General features: G+C 42.1%; 1 protein-coding gene across 4 annotated transcripts in view; it reads right to left on the bottom strand.

The window, feature by feature from the left end:
- TSNARE1 (t-SNARE domain containing 1) overlaps positions 1–24,952 on the bottom strand; it is a 470,695-nt gene that overhangs the window by 248,884 nt on the left and 196,859 nt on the right. For all 4 annotated transcript variants that reach the window (XM_058814748.1, XM_058814721.1, XM_058814730.1 and 1 more), the window contains 3 exons: positions 7,868–7,958; positions 4,465–4,539; positions 2,412–2,468 (listed from right to left, as the gene is read on the bottom strand). In XM_058814748.1, the coding sequence (XP_058670731.1) occupies positions 2,412–2,468; positions 4,465–4,539; positions 7,868–7,958 (223 nt within the window). The remainder of the gene's footprint in view (positions 1–2,411; positions 2,469–4,464; positions 4,540–7,867; positions 7,959–24,952) is intronic.

Raw genomic sequence — 24,952 nt, forward strand, 5'->3', positions numbered from 1 at the left:
TTAAAGGCAAAGAGGGGTGTCTCTGTCCCATTCTTCCTCCAGCCTCCTTTTGCTCCAACCCCACCATTACTCACTTAAAAATTGGAGTATTTTTAGTCTGGCATTCTATTTTTTTTCCTATATTAAAATTCTGCTTCCAAAGAAAGTTGGTTTTGGAGTCATCAAGCAATTTCAACACACCAAAAAACCTGGTTTCATCCAGGCTAGCGCTCCCGATGCCAACAATTTGCAGTAATTAGCATTTTTCACTCTGTTTGTGTTGTTATTATACTTCTGGAGTCCCAGCTCTCAGGCTGCCACAGCTCTCAGCTGTCCTATCTTCTATCACATCGGGGTCACCACTTGTTTTTATCATGTTTTATTTCATACTTCTAGAGTCCCATACTGTCACAATCATATTTCCAAAGTTCCGCACCTTCTCGGTGATATTTCTTGGGGGCAGTTCCTCAAAGCACAGACTTCCTCTGCTTGTTGATGCTTCTTAGTCAGGGCTCCTCCCAGGCTCTCCCTGACTGGCCAAGCCCACCCCCTTTTATCACAGTTATCTTCACTAGCTACAGCTGCAGCCCATCAAAAACAACCAGGGCTTATCAGGGCAAGGCCTATGTACAAATATTCAAATACAATACAGATATTTAAATACAATACAGATATTTTACTAGGACTCCTGCTATATGTTTGCACTGGTTAATGGCCAGCAGTGTCCCCAGTCCTAATGGCCATGGTAGTTCCAGATTTGGCAGTCCAGGCAAGGGCAGAGCTGTTCCCTTCCCAACCCACTCCACCAACAGCAGTCAAACCAAAACTGGTTAAAAACCCAAGAAGTGATGCAATACAGATGGCGTGAAAACAAATCAAAGTTAATTTGCACAAAATGACCCAATAAATATTTAATGTATGTAGGAGTTCACCACAGTTACAAGATGTGTTATTTATACCCCTGCTCAACACAGATCACCTTTTGTCCACAGCTGGTGGACAAAACCAGACTGTTAATTTTTATAAACACAGAGCTGAAAAGCAACATCTGTGCACAATCTCTCCACAGGTAGCAGTGGGAACCCTCATTCTGGATAAAGGAATTCATCAGCCCTTTGGCACCTTAATTTCATTTCACTGACACACCTACACCAACTAAGCAGCAAGGTCTAAGGCAGAATTGTGATTGCTTGAAACTTAGTTAATATTAAAGCTTTGGTCCATTGATCTGCACTAATGATGGGGTTTTCAGTGGCACCATTTCACTCTTTTTTACAGAGAATGAAAAATTCAAAGTTATAAAGTTTCTTACATACATTAAGGAAGTTGTAGAAAACTAGGTGGCACAAAGTAGGGAGAGAAAAGTCATTAGGAAAGCAGAAAACCTGCTGACTGCCCCTTAAATGATAAAAAGTATCCAAAATATCAGAAATAATCACTGAACTTAGACATAGAGTTCTGGGTTTTGGTGGCACAGTATCAGCTGAAAATGCCTACAAGTTTCTTAATATGAAGAATTTGAGAGGACAACTTAATCTCTGTTGGACCCTTACTTCAGCCAAAGATCTCCTGGCATCCAAACTCTCTCGGAAATCTGTGGAGATTTCTTATACACACACACACACACACACACATATTAAATCTATAGCATTTGGCATTACTATTTGTGAAAGACTACACATTTTTCTATAAATATACATATACACTTACACTAAAATATCTTTATAGTCTTAATAATTTGCATATGTTGATGGGCATACATGCATCTATATTTTTATATATATTCACATACATGTACATATAAATAAAATATGTGCATCATATATGGAGTAATCAGAGTATATATGAATATGTATACACAAACTAGAACAAATACATATACTCTGATTCTATATAGTATTTATTCATTGAAAATTTTCCTAATATGGGCTAAAAAAGAAGAAAAAAGGCTCAGTTTGCATACGTATATAGTAGTTAACCACAGTGCAATGTAGACAAAGAAAGCAGAATACCTAATCCCTCTTAAAACTGGGGACAGGTTTGATGAAAACTCTTCTTAATTTCTTCCAAGAAATTGTCCCTGGAATGTGATTTCACCACACCTACAGGCCCAGCTTCCAGGAAAAGAGGGTGTAGGACTGCTTTTTGATATATTTCATAGCAGACAAAACTGCCCTCAAGAATGGAAAAACAGCCCCATGAGGACAGAAAAGCAGAGAATAATTAAACAGCTCTTACATAAATCTTTTTTCCTGTGTCCTGTTATCTTCCACCTCCAAAGACATCATACATCTCTATTGGAAAATCACCTCACTGGCTTCAATGTGGGCAGTGGAGGAGCTCCAAGCTCTTCAGCATCATTAGTGGGGTTAGAAAACAGCTTTTTTTAGCACTTTATTTACTTCCAAACACAGGGACACATGTGAACTTACCTGTTTGGTGCTTCTCTGCCCAGTAGGAAGCAAAGATTTGGATTTCTCTGCTATTTTCTGTTAAAAGGAAAAGAAAAAAAAATCAGAGGGAAAATGGTTGAGAAGAGTCCAAATATTTAGGGAAAGAGTCATATGAAGCTATTTTCTTCTACTTTCTAAAAAAAAGGACATAGAGAAAGCTCTTACTCTTTAGAAAAAAAACAAGGCAGTATAAAAGCATTGAAAACTTCAGTCTTGCAGGCATTAAAAGTCTTCAAAGCTTCCAGAATGACAAGGTTATCAAAACTGAAACAGGCATTTAGGGAATGACAGCCAGGACGTGGATAAGTAGCAATTTATCACTCAGATTGTTTTCCTGAGGCAGCCGGGCATTCACAAACTGCAGTGGTTAATTTTGGCACTTCTGAATTGATGACAGTTTTTAAAATAAAAGAAATCCAATCCTGTACAGTTCATATGGACTGTACTCATGAACATTAGGAGGGTGAAAAAAAGCATAAAAAAGATTCATGTGTGTGTATACAGGGGTGGAGCTCTTAACCCAAATAATTCCAACTTCTCATTTAACACATAAAATAATTTTATTTAAAGACCCCACACTCAGTTTCTTGAATAGAACAGGTAAATAATTTGAAATATGAGGCAGCACTAGAGATGATGCAATTCTATTACACAACAGACACGCTGTTGAACTGCAATTTTATGTACACCGATTTATTTATTTAATTTTTAAGGCACAGGCAGCAAGTGCTGAGAAATCAATCAGTCCAGAGTGTTTCTAATAGAGACACACTATTAAGTGCATGTTGCCAGCCAAATTTCATTACACCTCTATAATTACAATATATCCTTCCCATTGTTGCAGGCATGCGTCAGACTCATTAAAGTGATATAGCAAAGCCACCAGAGTTTGTCCAGGTTGTCTTTTCATTAATCCAGATATATCTCCTAACTTGCACTGCCAGGGAAGGAGGCAGTTTGGGGATGCTAAATTCAAGTCATTACTACAGTGTTTAAAAGCAAAGCAAATCTGCTCATCAGCAGAGCCTCCCCAGGGTAAGGAGGGTGAGCAAGAAGCAAATGAAGGAACTGGAGTTCAGGCTTTGTTTGTTTTATTAAACAGCTTGATCTTGGTGACAGATCCCTGTTGGAAAAATGTTCCATAGCATTTCAACAGATCCCAACCACAAGATGTGCCTGGAAACTTTCTGGCACAGCCAAACCGCAAAGCAGAACCAGAAGTTGGGGTAACACTTGAATTACCAGTGCTGCCTGCACATTTTCTGCAAGCAGAGAAGGTGAACTGTGCAATCCTCTCTCCCCTGAGAGTGGAGGCACACTAAAATAATGTCATGGCTAAGCCAGGGGAAATCCTTCCCCTTGAACTCAGCACTGGGGAGGGCACACCTCAAACCCTGGGGTCAGTTTTGAGCTATCCACAATGAGAAGGGAATTGAGGGGCTGGAGGAGAGAATGGAGCTGGGGAAGGGTCTGGAACACAGATCTGATGAGGAGCATCTGAGGGAGCTGCGGGGGCTCAGCCTGGAGAAAAGGAGGCTCAAGGGAGACCTCAGTCTCCACAACTCCCTGACAGGAGGGTGTAACCAGGTGAGGATCAATGTCCATATCCAGGGAACAAGGGACAGGACAAGAGGATATGGCCTCAAGCTGCCCCAGGGGAGGTTTAGATTGGATTTGGGATCCAATTCTGCAGGGAAAAGTTTGGGATTATTTGGGATTATTTCTGCAGGGAAAAGCTTGTCAAGCACTGGAACAGGCTGCTCAGGGAGGTGATGGAGACACCATCCCTGAAAATGTTCAATAAATGTGTGGATGTGGCCCTTAGGGACATGGCTCAGGTGCATGGTTGGATTTGACAATCTTAAAAGTTTTTTCCAACCTTAATTCTATGACACTATGATTGCTTGAGTGACAAAGAAAGAAAATAGGGAGGAAACCATTCATTAGCAGCCCTGTGGAGATGCTCCAGGCTCTGGGGAATTACATTTAACTCATTCCCAGATTCCCAGATGGAAGCAGGAGGGACACTCACTTTCTGCACAGCTCCGTATCTCTGGATGGCATCTGAGAGTTGGTTCTTCAGCCTGTCCAGCTGAAGCCTTTCTTGCTGTATTGGGGAAAAAAGAAGGCTCATTAGCAGGTCTGTCAGAGATAAGTCCTGTAGTAGGCTCTGTCTGTGACCACGGGAAATTGTCCTGGTGGGAGACACCAAATAAATGATGTGGGCACCAATGGTATCCTAAAAGAATCAGTCACACCAGGGCTGCCAGGATGCAACAGGATTTTATTTTAGGAAATGTGATGCTTTGGTCTTTCAGGCCAGGTTAAATTAAAAAAAAAATGCAACTTTGGATATTCAAGATAGCACTGGAGAAAATACCTGAAGGGATCTTTCTAGAAAAAGTTATTTTTCTGCAGGATAAGTCATGATAGAGTTGATCACCTCATTTGGGAAATTTATTTGACTTGAAAAGTCAAACAGCCACAACATCCCCTCTCCTTGGTCTGACTGTGAGAAACCAGCTTATCTTCATGTTTTTCAATACATGAACCCAAATGTCACTGCCTTTATGGCTGGAGCTTGCTCCAGCAAGGTTTTAATCTATGTTTTAAGAAAACCCTAGTGTTTAAAAAATCCTCTAGTGCTAGAACCTCTGTTCTTGGAAGGAAGAGCACAGCCTGATGTAAATATGACCAAACCCAAGCAGTTCTCCTGGAACTGTTGTACACCCTGGATTTCAGATTTCACATATGCAGGAGTTCACATGTCCAGATTTTACAGAGGGAAATGCTGCAAGGAAGTGGGATGTCACCTTAAACAAACAAGTGGAAAGCAAAACTCAATCTACACTAAACCTACTGAGCAGAAATGTTCACTTTCCAGCCATTTCAGCTGTTTCAGAAAACTGCTTGGGATTACAAAAGTAGATTTTATAAAGGATGGAATAAACATTTTTAATTTTAATGGTAGTTTTTTCACACACAGAAGAATATTTCAGTTCTTCATCCAAAGATTTAAAACCATTTTTAGAGCAGGGCAAGTGTCATTATTCCCATTTTACAGATAAAGGCCCATAAACCTTATGTTTGTTCCACATGCAAAATAAGATAAGTTTGTCACCCTGGAGAGCAGATCTTATGCTCCAGCACTCACCCTACCAAAAAATGGAATTCCAGCTCTACCTCTCTATATACATCCTTTGAGGTTAGCTTGGAATGAAGCCCTAAAAGAGCCATTTTCCATCAGTCTCCTGCCTTGTGGCACACTGATCCACTTAGAGCAGCATCTTTGCTCCTGCAATACCATCAATTTGCTCAGCTGGGCATCCTGACTCCAATATCTCTAGCAGCACTTGGAGATTTATGGGAAGTCAGAGAAAATCCCATATTGCATCTCGTTGGCAGTGTGTTACTGGTGGAAAATAAGGAAGAAAGGGGGGAAAAAAGCCTTTTTTTTTTCCTGTGTGTGCATGCAAAGCAATCCACAGAAAAATGGATTGGTGAGGACTAACTATAAAGCTCTGCAAGGCTTTTCATGCTGTGAGTAATTTTATGGGAGGAGAGTTTGCAGTGCTACCCAGATTCCCATGAGGGACTTACTGACCAGCAGCCAATATCCACCAGAACAATTTCTTCTGTGTAAGGGATGATGGCTACAGGCTTTCTATCAAAATTTGTAGGTTTAATTACTAAAATTCTACTGTTAAAAAGAAGAATTAAAAAAAAATTAAAATAATTGACCAGTGAGAAGAAAAACGTTATTATACAATTTAATAGAAAGCAGCAAGTTTATTCCTCATATTACTGAAATTACTTCTGTCTATTTCCTTAGCTCTTAAATATTTTTCCTTCAATTTTCCATTTTTCTCCCCATGACAGTAAAAGCTCTTCTCCTGAGAGTCCCCATGGGCTTCAAGGCCAAATAATGACATTCTTGTGTGGCACTGTAATTGAGTTTAATGTGACCTTCCCTGATTCCCCTTTGGACCCAATTTATGTCACAAAATAGAGCCTGGAGATCAGCACAAAAAAAAAGAAGGAAAAAAAAAGCCCAGATCCCCATATCTCCAAGGCAGCATCTTCTGTTTCAGCAAGCTCAGATGTAATTATGCAAGAAAACAAGAAAAAAAAAAAACAGTCCTTGCCATTCATCACTAGTCAAAGCAACATGTTAAAAATTATTCTTGTATTAATCTTGATGTCTACATGTGGAAACAGTCATTCCAGGCTTCCCTCCCCATCCTCTGGAGTATCCCATCACCCATTCATTTTTTTTTTAGGCAGGCTGAATTGCACATGGTCCTTCACAGGTTACCAAGGTGGCCTCGGGTGATCCAAGTTTTAAATCCTCATCTCAACTGCCTGTTGGCAAGTGCCATAAATCCAGGCTGTAAAAACCACTTGGTCAGAGATGAGTTGTGTGTTTAGAGCAGTCTTATTTCTAGGTGGAAGGGCAGTGAGAGCAGAGTTGAAGTAATACAGGACTTTGGAAAATGGCAGATAGTGAGTGAGAATAAAACATGAACTCAGGAAAGTTCCTGACTTAGAAACCATATGGATGCTGGAAGCAAGAGTGTAGCAGAAATAAAGAAAAATTGTCCTTATTTTCATTTCATGTGCTAAATGTTATTTGGGTGAAAATTCTCCTTTAACTTTCACACTAGCTGGAATCTGGTCCCCAGAGTTTTCTTGTGTTCTTATCCACGATGCACATCATGGGCCAAGTCAGCAGCAACATCTGGGGTATAAAATCATTGTTGGGAGGTCAAAAACCTTCTGTTTGTCCATTATTTGCACTGGGGACAATGGGATGGGGATCATTCATGCCCTGTGACACTGCTGCTGAGTTGAACCTAGAGATGACAGCCCAGTCTGCACACAAAAATATGGGATTTTCTGGGATAAACTGGAATTCAGAGTGGGGTAAATTCTAATTTAAAATTCTGCTCTGATCTGGCCACAGCCTGGATTTATCTACCCCCAAAGTTGCCTTTGCACTGAATCAGTGTCATATCCAGATATATTCCATGGCTTTGGCCTTTCCAGGCACTTAACACACTCCCAAACTCACCTGCACCCCACAACTGAGTCTTTAACCAATGCCAAACTCATGTGATGTGACTCAGATGATTTCTGCAATATTTTTCACCCAGACTGAGACCCTGAGATAGATGTGAACTGGCCAAAGGCTTTGCTGCTGAATTCTTGATTTCCAATTCTACATGATCCAGTTTTGGGAGGAGAACTGGTGTCTGCAGCCGCTTTCCCCTGGGTCATTTATAAGTGAAAACTACACTTGTTTGAGAGGAAAGAAAGTTATAGCAAGACACAGAGCTTAACAGCTTTAAAACACCCACTGCCACTTCTTATTTTCATTATTCCTCCTTCCACAAAACCCATCATTCTCCCTCAACAGCATCTTGAGTGACACGTACCCTGGATGAGCCTCTGACAACCTCAGACAGCTGCTTGATGGCTTTGGTGCTAGTCGTGATGGTTTTATTAGTCTCCTGCTGGGTGGCATGCCTGCAGAAGAGAGGAGATGATGGGAATTGCAATTGAAATTAATTGCATAATGAGACACTTGGTGAAATCTATCAAGCTGCAGAGCAATTGAGACAACACAACAACAGCAGCACAAGGAGGCTCAGGAGGGCTGCAGGAGTCCTGGGTCTTGACCAGCCATGGAAACCAGAAGGAATTACTGGGAAGGAGATGTCCAAAATATTCTCCTTGCTGTCAGAACAAAGACAATGCCTGTGAACCATTCAAAGGGAAATTATGAGGTGAGAGCAGGGGGTGGACAAGGAACAAGGCCATCAGAGATGGCTGGTGCTGCAAATTTTCAAAGAAGGGTTGTACAACCAAAGGAGACAGGACAGGGGAGTTGCCTGATTGTTTGCCCAGGAAAAAACGTTGTTCTCAGGAGAGAAATCTGAAATGGAGCAGGACAAATTTACTTACCCTGGTCATCTGCCCTTTAATGACACAGTATCTCCAGGAAAGCACTGGGGATGTGAAGGTGCAGAGTGCTTTTTCCAGTGCTTCTCCAGCACTGAAACAGGCAGGAATGGAGCCAAACCAGTAACCCCTCCAGTCATGGGTGTCCCTCCCTTTTACACACCAAATTTCTGTACCATTATTCCTTGTAAGCACTGGTTGCAAGCCTTGCTCTTTGGGACCATACAAACAAATGGGAAAAGACATAAAAGCTTCCCAAAGGTATTTATTAGCTCAGTCCAGTAGTTCTCAAGCTTTCTAAGGTCAACAGAGCACTTTCAGCTTCTAAGCTTCTCCAGAGAGCACTTCATATCCTTTCAGTCAGAAATAAGTGGTTTTCCATGAGGTTTCATTCAAAACCTCAAGAAATACCTGGAAAAGACCTGGAGAAAATAATGGTTTTTCTCCCTTTGAGGACACACATGAGCATGAGCCACAGTTGTATCAAAAAGACTCATTTGTCGGTGCTTTTTTTTTTTTTTTTAGAGTAGTGAGATTTGAAGTGAATGGACGTTCTTTGATTAAAAAATGTCAAAATGTCTATTCATGGTCCCTAGGTCCTGAAGACACATAGCTTATCTCTCCAGTTCCTTCCTTTTTCTCTGTCAGTTCAGATGGAGAGCACCTCTTTTGAGAGCTGGGTCAGCTCTTCCAGCACCTCCTTTGAAGACCAAGGCCAGTCACCAAACACAACCAAACACAGTCAACCAAACACAGTCTTAATTACGAAAACATCATGACCTCACTTGTTGAGGTCTTAATCCAAAGTTCAGCAGTTTTTTCCCCATTTCAATGTTCTTGTGCAAACAACTCAGTTGGGAAAGATGTCCAGGATCATGGAACCATAGGATGGCCTTGCATGGAAAGGACCTCCAAGATCATCCATTTCCAACCCTCTGCCATGGGCAGGGACACCTTCCAGTGGACCAAGTTCCTCCAAGCTCCATCCAACCTGGCCTTGGACATTTCCAGGGATGGAGCAGCCACAGCTCCTCTGGGAATCTGTGCCAGGGTCTCTCCACTCTCCTAGTGAATAAAATTACACTTGAGTTCATACAAGGTACCTACAAGTGAAAGCTTAGTACACATGGAGAGAACATCTCTCAGTTGCAGAACAGGAATTCAGATGTGTGTCAATGGTTGAACGCTCACACAGAAGGCATAGATTCTTCTGGCACCACGCAAGAGGAAAAATAATCCCATATGAAGACAAAACCAGAACCAATAACGAGTTATTACCTCTGTTTATTTAAATTAAAATACAATTTCTGTGTTAACTCATCAGAATGCACTTCATTTACTGATGATCCCAGGACTCATCACACCAGCTAAGCAATTACATCACTTTTAATTTGAGATGGAACAGGTCATATCTATCACAGACAGGTATTCCTCACTGCCATTGCGAGAGAGGGAGCTGGGAATTGAATCCTGTCACACTGCTAACATTGAGGAGTGCACAGTCAGCCTGATCCCCAATCTCTTAATCAAGTATATCTTGCCACCAAATGCATGAATTCTACAGGCAGTAGATTCAAATCTCAGATTTCCATACCTAATTCCTCTTAACAGAAAGCAAGATACTGGAGTTGACATCCCTTTTGCAGACCTCATTAAATTATCTGCCCACAGAACAACTCAGGGATTTACATACCACGAATTCCCCATCCCCAAAGTAAAATGGCTTGTTAGGCTCTTGCATCTGATCCTTCCCAATCTCTAAAGTTAAATAAAGCCTTCTTCATTTGCATTGTAATGTAAATTTTGTGTTAGATATCTTACGTAATAAATTCGTGCTGGGCACGAACTTTACTCTGCTAGAAAAATAAGTGGGAGCAGGAGTACAAAAAAATCAAAGTTCTGCCTTCCACCTCTTAATTCAAAATGCACTTTAACTAACATGCTGGTGCTTGATTTTGGCACTTCCCACTATGTTGTCAGCACAATTAACTTCTCATTCTTCAGTCTCAGAGATGTGCTCAGGAATCAGACAATGATTATATTTAATTTACATTAAATGCTATTAAGATCTTAATTAAAAAAAAAAAAAGCCGTCTCAAAACGCTGCTTCCTGCAGTATTTTATTTTAATTTGTAATGGTAACAAGATATGTTGCTGTTGTTGTTGCTTTTGTTGTTGTTTTATTATTAGTATTAACAGCATTATTAGTATTATTATCTGTCTTTATATTCTGCTCCCCATGGAAGTGTGGAAGTTAATTAAAGGGGTGTCTCTCACAAATAAAATTTCCTTCTCAAAAGAGTCCTCTACACACAATAGCAAGTTAATACTCCATCTGTGGAGCTGCCAAGCACCTAAAATACAAACTCAGTAAAAGATTTACCTGCCTACATACAGAGCTCTGCTCTGAAAACAAACCCTGGCAGGGTGAGCACCAGAGAGGGCATTTCTTAGGAGGGGTAACATCCCTTGCTGAGCATCTCTGCATGCACAAATGCTGCAAAGACAAAGCACTAAATAATCCAGGGTATGCCAAACTGCTGCCTACGAGCTCCCCGTGGCTGCTGTTTCCTCTGCTGGAGGAGCACGGTCCAGTGAATCCCTGATCCCCAGCTGCTCACAGTTTGTTCTTTGAACGATCATCTCTCTAATTTATTTATCCAGTTTTAAAAGCAGCTCTGCGGAGAGGCTGCTCCCCTCCATCCGCAGGGAGCACCAGGAAGGAGCTGAACTTCTGCCTCTGCTGCTTCTTTGAGACACTTGATGAATGGCCAAGCCAGTGCAAAAATAATCAGGCCCCAAGTGCAACAGCAAACACCAGCAAGGGAGGGAGTTCTCTCTGCCTCACCGTGCCTGACGATACTCACAATAATCCCAAAGAGCTTTGTGTTCCAGCTCCAGCAGGAAATGCCATTTCCACTCATAAAACAAGATACAGCTTATTTTATTTTCATCTGATCCCTAATGGAAGAGCAATAATGTGGTTTTGGGTATAGATCAAAGATACCTTTGCTGTAGTGGTTTGAACATCATTAGATTGAGAATCCCCTTTTTTTAGCACAGGGGAGCTGCACAGCAATGGAGTAAATTTTCACTTAAGAATGGTCAAGAAGAATTGGCAAGAATTAAATCAAATAGCTCAGCATAACTCAAAACTTGTCTTTTTCACAAGCTACTGTAATATTTACTGCAGTTTTCTTATCCAAAAAGAGGTAAAAATCAGAGGACTTTAAGCAGAGCCCTGAGCTGCAGGATCTGTGGCTTAAGCAGAAGTGGGTTGAGCAGCTGCATTTACATTTATTCCATTGCTGCTGGAGACAGATGCAAAAGGGAGCATCAAATATGCAGAGGGAGATTGGCATCACAGGACAGCTCCTTCCTGTGGTACAGATGGATTCTGTGCAGGACTGGTGGCTGTGGGAACTGATAGACCCAGCAAACCTCAAATACATGTAGATAAAACATCATGAACTGCCCACAGGGACAGCAATGGATCCTAAGGATCCTATTCCCTTTTCTCCACCTAATAAAGGGAGAACTACAGAGAAAATTTTCAACTACAGAGAAAATCCAGTGGAGATTCTTTGTAGTTTGTGGAGGAGGGGGCACCTGTAGCATGAAGTTCTGCCCTGGAATATGGTCAAAAACCTCAAAAAATGCCCTATTTTTCAAATTATTAGGAGTGAGCTGAGAGGGGTACCATGTGCTGGGTTTTGGTGTTGAATTGTATTAAAAATGTTAAATTGTATTAAAACCCATCTGTCACATCAGCCTCAAACCAACACCCTGATAGTGAGGCAGAGATTTGGCAGATGAGTTGCCAAGCTGACCTGGAGGCACATGACTGGCAGTCAGCCCCTCTAAACTACAAAAATTTAGTCCAGTTTTCATACATATGAAAACACATATTCACACATTTTCTGACCTATTCCTCTTTAGAGTCTGTATGGACATTCGTCCTTTGGGTAAAGGATGTGCCCCAAGGACATCCCTCAAGGCTGAGTGAAAAAGATTTGCCTTCAGTTATTGGCCTGGGTGAGTAACATCAATCTCTAATAATTGTTTGTTTTGTTAGCTTTAACATAATTTCTTTAATATTGCTTTGATTTAGTGCACTATCCTGTCTGATACTGTAAGTTGTTTTTAGCTTTTATGCTGCGTAGTAAATAAACCTGATTGAGTTATTTTGTTCTAATCATTTATCATAAGAAATAATCCATTTTCATAGACATGTATCTGATTTGCCACCATTAAAATCTCAAGCACAAAGTTGTAAAACTCAGACTGTTGACAAAGTCTGGGCATAAGCCTGGTTCCAGCTGCCCCCAGGCTCCTCTCTGAGGAGTTTAGAAAGGAAAGGGATCCTCTCCGCACCTCATGACTCACTGGGAGCTTCTCAAACTGTCTGAAGCTTCAACAGCACCTCCAAAATGATGCAGAGAATCCTCACTGGAGAGGTGACCCAGCCTTGCAGTGTATCTTGCACAGCCAGGATGATCCCACAGCAGAACCAGAGAATACCCTGAGTTAGAAGGGACCCACGAGGATCATCCCAGCCCAACTCCTGGCCCAGCACAGGACAATCCCAACAATCCCACCCCAACCCTGAGAGAATTGTTCGAATGCTCCTTGAGCTCTGGAAGTCTTGGGGCTGTGACCAGTCCTTGGGGAGCCTTTTCAGTGCTCAATGACATTTTGGGGGAAGAACTTTTTCCTGATATCCAGCCTAAGCCTCCCCTGACACAGCTCCAGCCACTCCACTCCTGTCACTGGTGACCAGTGAGATCAGTGTCTGCCTCCCCTCTTCTCATCATGAGGAAGCTGAAACACTCATCTATAGGATGGAAACGTTTTCTGCCTTACATCACTGCACTTTAGAGAATCACAGAAATGCCAGGATGTATGGAAAATCACGCTGTGAAAAGCTGACAGAGGAGTTCAGCAAATTTATGCGAATGAAGGGAGAGAGTCCACCAGGGCACAGCCTGTGATGGTGTTCACAGGGGTCTTAGGATGTGGGAAGAGACAAAGACATGACTCCATGTTTCAGAAGGCTTGATGTATTATTTTATGATATATATTACATTAAAACTATACTAAAAGAATAGAAGAAAAGGTTTCGTCAGAAGGCTAGCCAAGAATAGAAAGGAATGATAACAAAGGCTTGTGGCTTGGACTCTCTGTCCAAGCCAGCTCATTATGATTGGCCATTAATTAGAAACAGCCACATGAGACCAATCACAGATGCACCTGTTGCATTCCACAGCAGCAGATAACCATTGTTTACATTTTGTTCCTGAGGCTTCTCAGCTTCTCATGAGGAAAAATCCTAAGGAAAGGATTTTTCATGAAAAGATGTCTGTGACACACACCCACAGGGCTTTCTCTCTCTCAGGGTTTTGGAGGGTGCAGCCTCCTTTCATCCCAAACTCCCAACCACATGTTGCACTCCTCCTTTCCCCATTGCCTGAGGCACCAGGAAGGTGCAGCCTTCCCAAACCACCTACCCCATATTCCCCCTTGAATTTGGTATTTTACCCCAAAGTTCAGAAACTCAGGCTTGTGCAGACTCACTTGTTTCAGGAGTCTGTGTCCGGGTTCTGTAACAATCCTTGAAGTTAACATTAATGTCTCATTAGAGACATTAAGACCCATTTCAATGACATGAACACCCATCCCCTCACCCATGGAATTGTTTGTAAAGGCATTAGCACACATCTTCCCTATCCAGGACTGGACTTATGGCTCTGTTTCTGCATGATGAATTCAGGGGGCATCTCTCACCTCTAAACATTTACTGCAGATGTAAACAAAGCAGGAAGACAAACTAGGAGGAAAAGTTATTTTTTGGAATTATAGAATCACAGTCTCACAGGATGGTTTGTGTTGAAAGCAACCTCAGAGATCAAATCCTGTGCCATGGGCAGGGATGCCACCCATTAAAACAGGTTCCTCAGGATCCCATCCAACCTGGCCCAAGCTGTTGCACTAATATTACCATTACCTCTGGTAATTACCATTGCCTGAGGTACCAGGAAGGTGCAGCCTTCCCAAACCACCTACCCCATATTCCCCCTTGAATCTGGCACTTTACCCCAAAGTTCAGAAACTCAGGCTTGTGCAGACCCACTTGTTTCAGGAGTCTGTGTCCAGGTTCTGTAACAATCCTTGAAGTTGATAGAGACATTAAGACCCATTCCAAAGATGTTAACACCCATCCCCTCACCCATGGAATTGTTTGTAAAGGCATTAGCACACATCTTCCCTACCCAAAACTCGTGGCTCTGTTTCTGCATGATGAATGCAGGAGGCATCTCTCACATCTAAGCATTTACTGCAGATGTAAACAAAGCAGGAAGATGAACTAGGAGGAAAGGTTCTTTTTTTACATTTATTTTTACCTAGAATCACAGTCTCACAGGATGGTTTGGGTTGAAAGGAACCTCGGAGATCAAATCCTGTGCCATGGGCAGGGATGCCACCCATCAAATCAGGTTCCTCAGGACCCCATCCAACCTGGACTAAGTTGTTGCACTAATTTTCCCCAAGCCCTAAAGTATATTTACTGTGTTGTTACAATCATCAAAGGAAGATCAGTTAAATCTACCTATTCTGGCTCCAAACTGACTTTCTCAGCCATTTTTCCCCATTTTTCCCCATTTTTTTTCTTCAAGACCTAATTGTGCATTTTGAGGAATAGTTTACAACAGAGCAAAGTAAGAGCTCTAATTCTGATCTGTCAGCAAACCTCTTTGCATAGGTGTAAATCATCCAGCAGAGTAAAAGTCAGGAGAAATATGGACTGCTACGTTCAGGTTTCAAGCCACACAATATTCTAAAATAAAAGCATCATGGATTTCCAATTTACCTGTCACTTGAAAGTATTAGGAGACGTGGCACTATTTTTCTTACAGGAGCTTAGGGGATGGTCTGTGCCTGTGTGGGAAAAGGAGGGGAGGTATTTCAAACACCCCTGACAAGGGTGAAATACCATCTCTAGAGAGGAACATGGTTTGCACTTCTGCTGTTCAGTGGTTCTGCATTATAAAGCAGGAATTTCTATCAGCAGCCCTCACAAATTTCATCACAGAAGTGCAAACCTTAGCAAAATTTTTCATGGCTTTTTCAATACCTATTTTTAAATACCTTTTCTATCATGGCTTCTTAAAATTAAATAATCATAAATAAAGAACCAGTTATTACTGAAATAAGGAGAATGCTTGCTCCCCTGCAGGATTTGACCAGCTGCAGGCAGCCAGTTACTCATCAACCACTACCAGCAATTCAGATTTGCGCTTTTCAATGGAATTATGTGACAAACAGTTTATGAGACACCCCCTTAACCCTGCATCACCTACAGATTAGCTCAGCACCGCCTCAGACTCCATCTGTCAAGTCATTGCTGACAGCCCTCAAAAAGGACCCCATGGGAAGCAGCCCAACAATGTCACTGCCATTAGTCACCTCTCACTTTGTTTCTTTTTCTCCCACCCATACTATTCCCAAGGAAGTTTTATTTTTAAAAGTTCCACTTTCTTTCCTAATGGGAGAGCCCCTTGAATCCTTTGTAAACGCCCTGTTAGCACTTGAGATATATTACACCTCCCTCTCCCTCATTATGCAGTAAGCCTCTTAGCTTATGAGAGGCAGAAATTAGTTTAATTTGTCATAATTCCATTTTGATGAACCCTGATGCCTACTGATCATGATAGTTATATTTTTAATTTTTTTTTCTTTCCAGGTGCTGATAAACTGCTTATTTCTTTTTACCTATTCTTGCAACTTTGCTTGTGCTGAGGTAAACCACCCTCCTGCACCAGATTTCTGCAAAAAGCAAACAGATCCCTTCCTTCCCAGCCCAAGGACCTCAGCTGCCCTCCGTGAGCTCTAAATATTCACCCAAATTTCCAAAATTGCCCCGAAAATCCTTTTAGCGCACCGAGATAAACGGCACCACGGCTGTGACCGCTCTCATTGCTTTGCTCGTGCTCTCTAATTCTGTCCTGCCTCTCACATTCCTGCATTAACCAGGGGACAGCAGCTCAGCATCTGTCACAGAGAGGTCACAGGGATGCAGGGATGTGTTCCTGCAGCAATTCCCAGCGGCAGAGCCGGCGGCGCCTGCAGCAGTCACCGAAAGCAGCTGAGCAACACTCGACCTACAGAGCTGCTATCACGCCTTCCTCCCTGTGATTTGCTGCAGCTCCTTGCTGAAGCTTGGATTGGAGCTGCCTTTCCAGGTTTTTCAGGGTTGGGACTCGATGATTTTTAGGGTTGCTTCCAGCACAAGATATTCTGTGATTTGGCGATTCCGATTCTGCGCAGGAAAGCTCAGGGTCGCTGCTTTTAGGGCTCTGTAGAAGGAGTTAAGTCAACTTGGAGGGGAGAACTAAAAACTTTCTGAGTCCTGCTTGTAGTTCAGAATACAAAGAAAAAAATTATATACTGAAAAAGAGTTTTAGAGACTGGTGGAAGGTGCCCCTGCCCACGGCAGGGGGGTTTGAGCTATATAATCTTTATGGTCCCTTCCAACCCAAACCATTCAATGACTCTGTGATGAAAAATCCCCCTGCCCTGGAATGGCAGAGATGTGGATGTTGTCTTAATTCCATCATCAAATCTTTCTCTGTGTGGACCAACAAATGCAAACTGCCTCTTAACAACATGCTCATTGCAGTACATGGGCTGGAAGCTCCAGACTCAAAATCCAAAATAAAACAAACCCCAAGGACTTCATGACGATAAAAATGATGACTTTTGAAACAAGTTTACTCAAAATTTATGGTCCTGTAGATTAGCTTGTGTGTTTCAGCATAGAACCACAGAGATTGCTTTGAGGGTGCACAAACGTGCCAGAAGGTGCCCTGCACACACACACACAGACACGTATGTGGGAAAGACAAATGGACAGGAGATAAATGGCACTGCAGATTAATGGAGTCTATTATACTTTCCACACTCCCTCTCTTGGTTTTAGCATTTAACATGCACTCAATGCTCTACAGGGCACTGTGAAAAGCAAAGATGAAGGGTTCTTTGCTGATGTGAATGAATGATTGCTTCAGCTCTCCTTGAGAAATCACAATGGAACCACTGTTAATAAAAGAGCCAGCACTTGGAGGAAGAAAAGTTTTGGTAAAGAGAGATGCAGATTTTTTAGGTTTCATTTCCATTTTTAACGTTGCTTTTGCTGATTCATGTGTTTTGTTGCCACCAAATTTTTTCAGTGGTGAGAGCATGCAGAGCAAACATCTGCAAAAAGGGACAAAAATCACATCAATTTCTGAGATGTAGGCATTTTCATCCCAGAAAATACATGTTTCATTAAAAAAATAAAACACCAAAAACCCCAACATTGCTTAAACCCAGGCAATTTTAATTGAAAAATGAATCCATTTCACTCAAACTGCTGCGATGAGTTTTGTTATTTTGTGAAGTGAGCAAGAAATCAAAGGCAAACAAACAGCCTGAGACACTTTTCAGCTGGCTGTGGTTATTTGTGTATTTCTAGTTAGGGGCATTAAAGCACAAATGCTCCTGTGTGTATGCTTAAATTAAGAGATGTGCCCAAACCCGGTTCCTCCATCAGAATTTAAGTGAGAGGGAAAAGGCATTAGCAGCAATTGTGCCCCTGGAATTGTCAGTGTGGAGCAAACAGGCTGTCTCATACAGCCATGAAAAATGTCCACCCTTGGACTAGCAGGAAATCTAAACAGAAAGGCAATGACCAAGCAATTCTTCTGCAGTCCAAAGAGCAAAGCCAGGTGGTTTATCATCTCTGGGAAAGTCAGCTTTAAGAAGCAGCAGACAAATATCCAGAGCCCTGCAGGGACACGGTGGCTTCGTGCACAGCCCTGGCAGCAATCAGGTGCTGTGGGGTTCAGGAGGAAGCAGCTCAGAAAACACATTTGTTACCCTCATCTCCAATTTCATCCCAGGTTATAAATGAAGGGAACCTCACCATAAAGTTCACAGACCAAACTAAAGCAAGGTTTGATTAACACTGATTTGCTTGATGGAGAATATGAAGACGATGTTTCAAAACAACAGCACTGAGGACACCAGGTTTGTTAGAAATACACTTATTTCGGCATTATAAAAAGATTTCATAAAGCTCCACACTGATGTTAATAAACAGTGCACTGTAAATATCAATTATTTAACCTATCTGTGCAATGAAAATGGATTGGTATTTGCAACAGGTGTTGAAGATGATGCAAACTCCACTAACAGTGACACAACATGCAAAGAAATCCAATATTTAGCCAACTCCTGCTCTATTTGTTTTGCTTTGGTACCATCACTGGCAGAGGCAATGGCACAGCTTTTGGCTTCCAAGACAGGTGATTATGGATTCCATGAGTTGGGTTTCTCCTGGAATCTCTTTCTTTTCCATCTTGAAGCTCCATTCAGGTGGAACAAGATGATTTTGGGTTTATTCTCCCAGGATTTAAATGCAACTTCACAAACAAGTCCTGCTTCAAACATGGCTCATCCATAGAGTCCATGCCCTTCTAAACAGAAAAGCACCTTTTGGACCTCTCATTACACAGACAGACCCCTTTCTGTCCCAGAAAAACCAGTCTTATTATGCTTTGTTTATGTCCCACATTTCACCTCCCTGGTCCCAAACCTCTCTCTCACATGTCCTACAGAGAAGGAACTAAATTTTCCCTCCACACCATTTCCACACTCCCAACAACAATATGAACTTCACCAAAACCAAACACGATCCACAAGTTCTCTAATTCCTAAAAAAAAAAAAATCCAAACAAACAAAAAACCAACCAAACAAACCAACCCCAAACAATTTCACACCAAGAGTTTGCTACTATCCTATTTTTATATCAATCTCCCTAAACTCAGATGCTCAATTTCAAATTCCTGTGTAAATCTCCTCAGCCCTGGTGAGGAGGTGAGGCACATCTGGAGTGCTGTGGCCAGTTCTGGACTCCTCAGTACAGGAGAGACATGGAGCTCCTGGAATGGGGCCAGTGAGGGGTGATGAGGATGATATGGGGACTGGAAAATCTCTGATAAGAAAATGCTGAAGGAGCTGAGGCTGTTCATCCTCAAGAAAAGACAATGAGAGGGGATCTCATCCCTGTCAGTGTCTGCAGGGAGGGCTCAGAGCAGGGCCCAGGCTCTGCTTGGTGTTCCCAGCAATGGGACAAGAGGAACAGGCATGAACTGATCCCAGGAAGTTCCACCAGAACATGAGGAAGAACTGCTTTCTGAGCACTGGAATCTTCCATAAAGGGTGCGGAGTCTCCCTCGCTGCAGATATTCCAGAGCCATCTGGACACAATCCTGTGCCTGTGCCCTGGGATGGCTCTACTGGAGCAGGGAGGTGGCACCAGGTGACCCCGCTGTGGTCCCTTCCAGCCTGACCCATTCTGGGATTCTGCATTCCCCAAACATCTCCCCAGCCACATCACCCGAGCTAGGACAGCACCTCCTGTCCCATGACACCTCCACACATTTATAAAGCCACTCCCAATACTCACCTGTATGAGGAAACAAACCAGGGCTTCTCCCTCTGGTGCTCTGATCACATTTTCCCTGATAGGGGATGTCCAAACCACTTCCTCACCCACCTAAAATTCATCCCACATTTATCCCCACCACCATGTCCTGAGCCAGACCTGAAGCTCTCAGCCTGCCTGGTGCAAAAATATTGGGACCAGAATGGGAAGCTGCAAACTGCTGCTGCTTCAGACAGAAAAAATAAAATTACCTTCATGACCCCTTCTGAATGTGATCACTTCCTCTGCTTCTGAGAATGACTTTAACTGCTCCATGCCCTGTGGGCTGGGGCTCTCTGCTCTCAGCAGAGCCATTTCTGCTCTCTCTGAACCATCCTGAGCAGATCCCTCAACTCCACAGCAAGAGCAAACACCAAGTGCTCCACAACTTTGTTTTTCCTCTCTCCTCCACCTCCTCCTCTGCTGGAAGGGGTTTTGGAGTACAGTGCTATGCAGAGAGGGAGGTCAGCTGGAGCAAAGAGACATTTTAAAGTACAAAGTGAAGCATAGAAGTCGATGTTGGTAACAGTGCTGGCGCTTTCTGAACACACTCCCTTGAGGCACTTGTGCCAAGATCTATTTTTTCTGATTTTCGGGGTTTGTTTTTTGAGCAGGAGACAGGAGAACAGAAAAATGTGAACATAATATAAGGCAGGAATCAGCTTTAAAATATGTTTGCTTGAGAGCAGGATTTTTTTGTTGTGGTTTTATTTGTTTTCATATTGCACTTTGTTCTCAAAAGTACAGAGATAACTGGAAGGAATTGTGCTGGGAAGAGAAATGGATCTCAGCAGCCTACTTGCCACCTATTGCTCTATCCCTTATACTTCATATGCCTCTTTAAATCTGACATCTCTGCAACTTCCTGAGCATAAGGGCAAGCTGTGAAGTACAAGGAAAATTAATATATTTATCCCGCACAGAGTGCAATGCACTCAAAATACAGAGTCTAAATCTCCAAATACTTTTCTTTCTCCTTCACTGTCCTTTCCATTCACCTTACATTTCCCTCTGCCTGGCAGTGCTTTTCGAGCAACACTTTAATTTAGCAGGCAGATAGATGTATCTGTCTCTTTTCAGGAATGATTACCTTTCCAAAACAGGCAAAAATCTTAAAAGAAATGCCACTGGTGAGACTCCTCCGCTCATCAGCCCCACATTTCATTACTTTAAAGATCCTTCAGGCTCCCAGGTGACAATAATGCATAATTTCCAGCGTGCCAGAAGTCGCTCTTCCCCACCACCCTGCAAGTGACATCAGACCATAAAGCAGACGAGCACTTAGATTACAAAAACACAAGGCACTTTATTGGCCCATAAAACACCCGCTAGAGCGGCCATGTGAATGAAGACCCCATTTTGTGGGGCAATAAATTTTGCACCAGCACCCAAAAGGCACTGTTATTACAGGAATTGTGCAAATCACCACCCCTGGTCCATGACACAAAAACGCCTTAGACTGTGGCCAGGATGATTTGTGCCTCCACGACAATTAAAATGCACCACTGGTCGTCCAAAAAATTAAACTTCAAAGAGACCCTGCCCTAGTAAGAAACTAGTACAAATAGATAATAAAAGGATAAACAAGCAGAATGAAAGACCTGAGGAAGTCCATTACAAATCACCAGGCTCTGAGGTTTGTTTCAGGTGAGGCAAGACTCTCTGCTGGCAGGAGCATTTAATGAACTCAGATACAGCAACTCTCTGTATACAGGGAGGGCCAAGGGAAATATCCAAGCTTTCCAATCCATTCAGATGTGAAAACTGTGAGCCCCGTTATCAGAAACCTCTGCTGCTGATAGCAAATTTGCTCTCTAGGGGGAAAATGGATTCAGCTTAAGAACCACTGTTAAGAGTCCAATGCAGGTGCTTAAAAGAAAATTACCTGATGAAAGATCAATAATGTTTCTCCTCTCCCTGAATTGAGGCTCATGTGCAGAATAAAAAATTCCAGAGACTGAGCCTCTGTTGCCTTGCTTCAACACGAGCCATTGTAAATGTAACCAGGGTAGGAAATTATATATTTAAAATCATGTGTTGAAAATAACATTGCATTTGTGCAGGTAGGGACCCAAAAAGACAAGAAAACAGAGAAAGTCACACTTAGTGCACTGTAAAACCAGATGGAGCAGCCCAAACATGTTTCCTTGCACCCTCAGTGCTTAAAACCAGCCTTTCATACAAAATAGGTAAGTGTGCTAAGTGTATGCAACAGCTGCCAGAAAGTTGAGCACATGGATCCAGCTGAGAAGTTCCCTAAATGAATTCAGCAGCAATTTCCATTGAAGGACCAAAGCACCACATGAGAGATGCTACTGAAGCATGTGACTGACCTTTCTTTTTAAAATAAAAGGATTTTACATCAAAACGGGGTCAGGCTGAAATGCAAGAAGCTAAAGGGAGTAATCCTAAATATAATTTTTTCATTTTCTTTCCCGAATGAACAGAAGAATTTGTTCACCTGAAAATGGACTTCTGGAGTACAGTGAAAATCTGGGGAATTTCAGACACATGATATTTGGATAAATGGTGATGGATCAGCTGTTATAGAGCAGAAAGAGATTTTCCCCTCCTTGTCAGTTCACTAAAATCTCTCTGTTAATGTGTGCTGTGGTAGCAACAGAAGGCACATGTCAACTCCAAACTTCTGAGCTACTTTTGAGTGATTTGAATCAATAATCCTGTTTGATTTGAATCAATAATTTTTTGAATAAAACCATTGAAATAAAAAGTTGGGGATAGTTTATTATATGCAGAGACCTGCTCTTGGGTCACAACAATTCCCTGCAGTGCTCCAGGCTGGGGGCAGAGTGCCTGGAAAGGGATCCCTCACTATCCATTATTAATTCTTTAATTGAGAGAAAACAGTATCAGATATCCCAAATCCCAAACCCATTCTTGGTTTGGCTTTTATGTTTCAGGATTTCTCCCAGCTGAACAAACCACAAACACTGGGTGAGATCCAGACTCATGACCACTGATGCGTGTGACATCCAAGCCACCCTTCCAACCACCTCTTCTCAGGGCTCCACCACCCTGGAGGCACCAAAACACAGACCGTGACTCTCTAGTTACTCAAAAACCTGTGGGAATTGAGTGTCTGCTCCTTCCATGTGTTTAAAAACACCAGTTCCCTGGAGACAGGCAGATTTCCTTCCCTTACAGCTCTTTCGCTCTCCAGGCTGATGATTCCTGCACAGAGAATGCCACAAATCAGTTCTCTCTCAGCCCACAATTTGTGCACTGGATTCTGGCTGGAGCATTCACCTGGATCCCTTATCCCAAAATTGCTGAGAAGGTACAAAGATTAGGAAGCTGGAGGCATGAGGTCAGCATGGGTAAGTGATAAGACAGGAATGAGTCCCACCATCTCCCTTAACTGAGGTCTACAGTCACCTGAGGCTGCCAAAAGCCTGATCAGAGTTGGCCTTGTTCTTCTTGTTGGTCCAGGTGACAACCAGAAAATCATCCCAAACAACACAATTTTGTGATGTGTTGAGCTCTGCTCAGATTACTGGATTGGTGCTTTTCCCCAGAATTTATCACCCTTTTTCTTCCACCACTTCATTCCAAGGGTAAGCGAGGGCTATCTCTGGTCAAAAAAAAAAACAAGAGTCTATCAAAATGTTTGGAAAGCCCTGGAGCATCCACACAATTTAAATAAAATAAAATAAAAAAATAATAAAATCACTGCTTCCTGATTATCTATTTTTCCTCATTAATGACAAAAAATTAAAAGAAATTAAGTCATCAATGGGTGGAACAGCTAAGAGAACTGCTGATATTTTCAGCTGCACTGCCAAAGAGAAATGTTCTGCCCATACATTCCACCCTGTTAGACCAACATTTAGCTGGGTATTTTGGGGTTCTCTGAGCAGCTCCATCAGACCAGAGTGCCCACGATGGTCCTGGCAAGGCTGCAGCCATTCCCAGCCCTGCCTGTCCCTGTCACGGGCAGCCACAACTTCAGTTCAGCAAGATTTCAGCAGATTTTACACCCTTGGTGAGGTAAAATTTTGTGCCATACTTTCTATCTCTTACAGAAGATAAAAAATCTCTATCAGTGCAGGATCTCATCTACCCTAAAAACTCCCATAAAGGAACTTGCTGAGTCAGCTGTATTCCTTTGATTACTCCATACCAATCTCTTGCATAAATGTATTAATTTAATGCCACTTCAGAAGTGTGCTTTATTATTATTTTAGAGGCTGGAAGATGTCAGAGATAATCACAAAGAAAGGTCTTTGGTGCTGTCTCACTGAGAACAGAAAATAAAATCAGCAATCCATAGCAGCAGCTTTCTAACAATGATAGAAAATCAAATTGACAAATGCCTGGATGTTTGTCAGATCACATCCAGAATCAGATCAGGGAACTCTTTTCTTAATAGAAAGAAAATATTGCAGAAATCTCCTTCTTCCCTTCTGCCCTCCCTCCCTGGAGAGCTGATTTTTAACACTCCTTTGCTATTTCCCAACCAGCCTGGCACTGTCCAGGACAGTAAATTGGAGATGATAAAAAGTTTACCAGAGTTTAGACAGCATGCCTTGTTAGAAGAGCCCAGCAGTTCAGTAACAGCTGTTGTCTCTTGAGAAAATCTGTTTGCAGATGGGATGGTTGGGGAAAATCCAAGGTATTTCAGTTTCAGTTAATTGTTAAAAATTCAAAGCAGCTTGGAAGCCATCAGTGAAACCACACAGATGTTAAGTAATAATAATAAAAAACTAATAAAACTGTGGGTTCAGGAGAAAGCACTGACCATACCAAAGCCTATTTCATATATGCTGGCTTTTTCCATGTTTCCTGTTCAGCAGAATAAATTTTTCCTTTTGTTGTTGAAGAAAATAACTATTCCTTACTTGCACAATAAGATGAAATTTAACATTGTGACTGCACTAGCTGATTTGTTCAGATGTTGAGTGGAGGAGCAAAAAGATTTTTTTAAAAGCTTGAGGAAATAACCTTAAAATGGAGATGTTTTTCTACCCGGCATTTTCTGTTGGATTGTCTCTTATTTTTTCCTGCTAAGATAAA

This window comes from Ammospiza caudacuta, chromosome 1 (assembly GCF_027887145.1).
Source record: "Ammospiza caudacuta isolate bAmmCau1 chromosome 1, bAmmCau1.pri, whole genome shotgun sequence".
NCBI lineage: Eukaryota > Metazoa > Chordata > Aves > Passeriformes > Passerellidae > Ammospiza > Ammospiza caudacuta.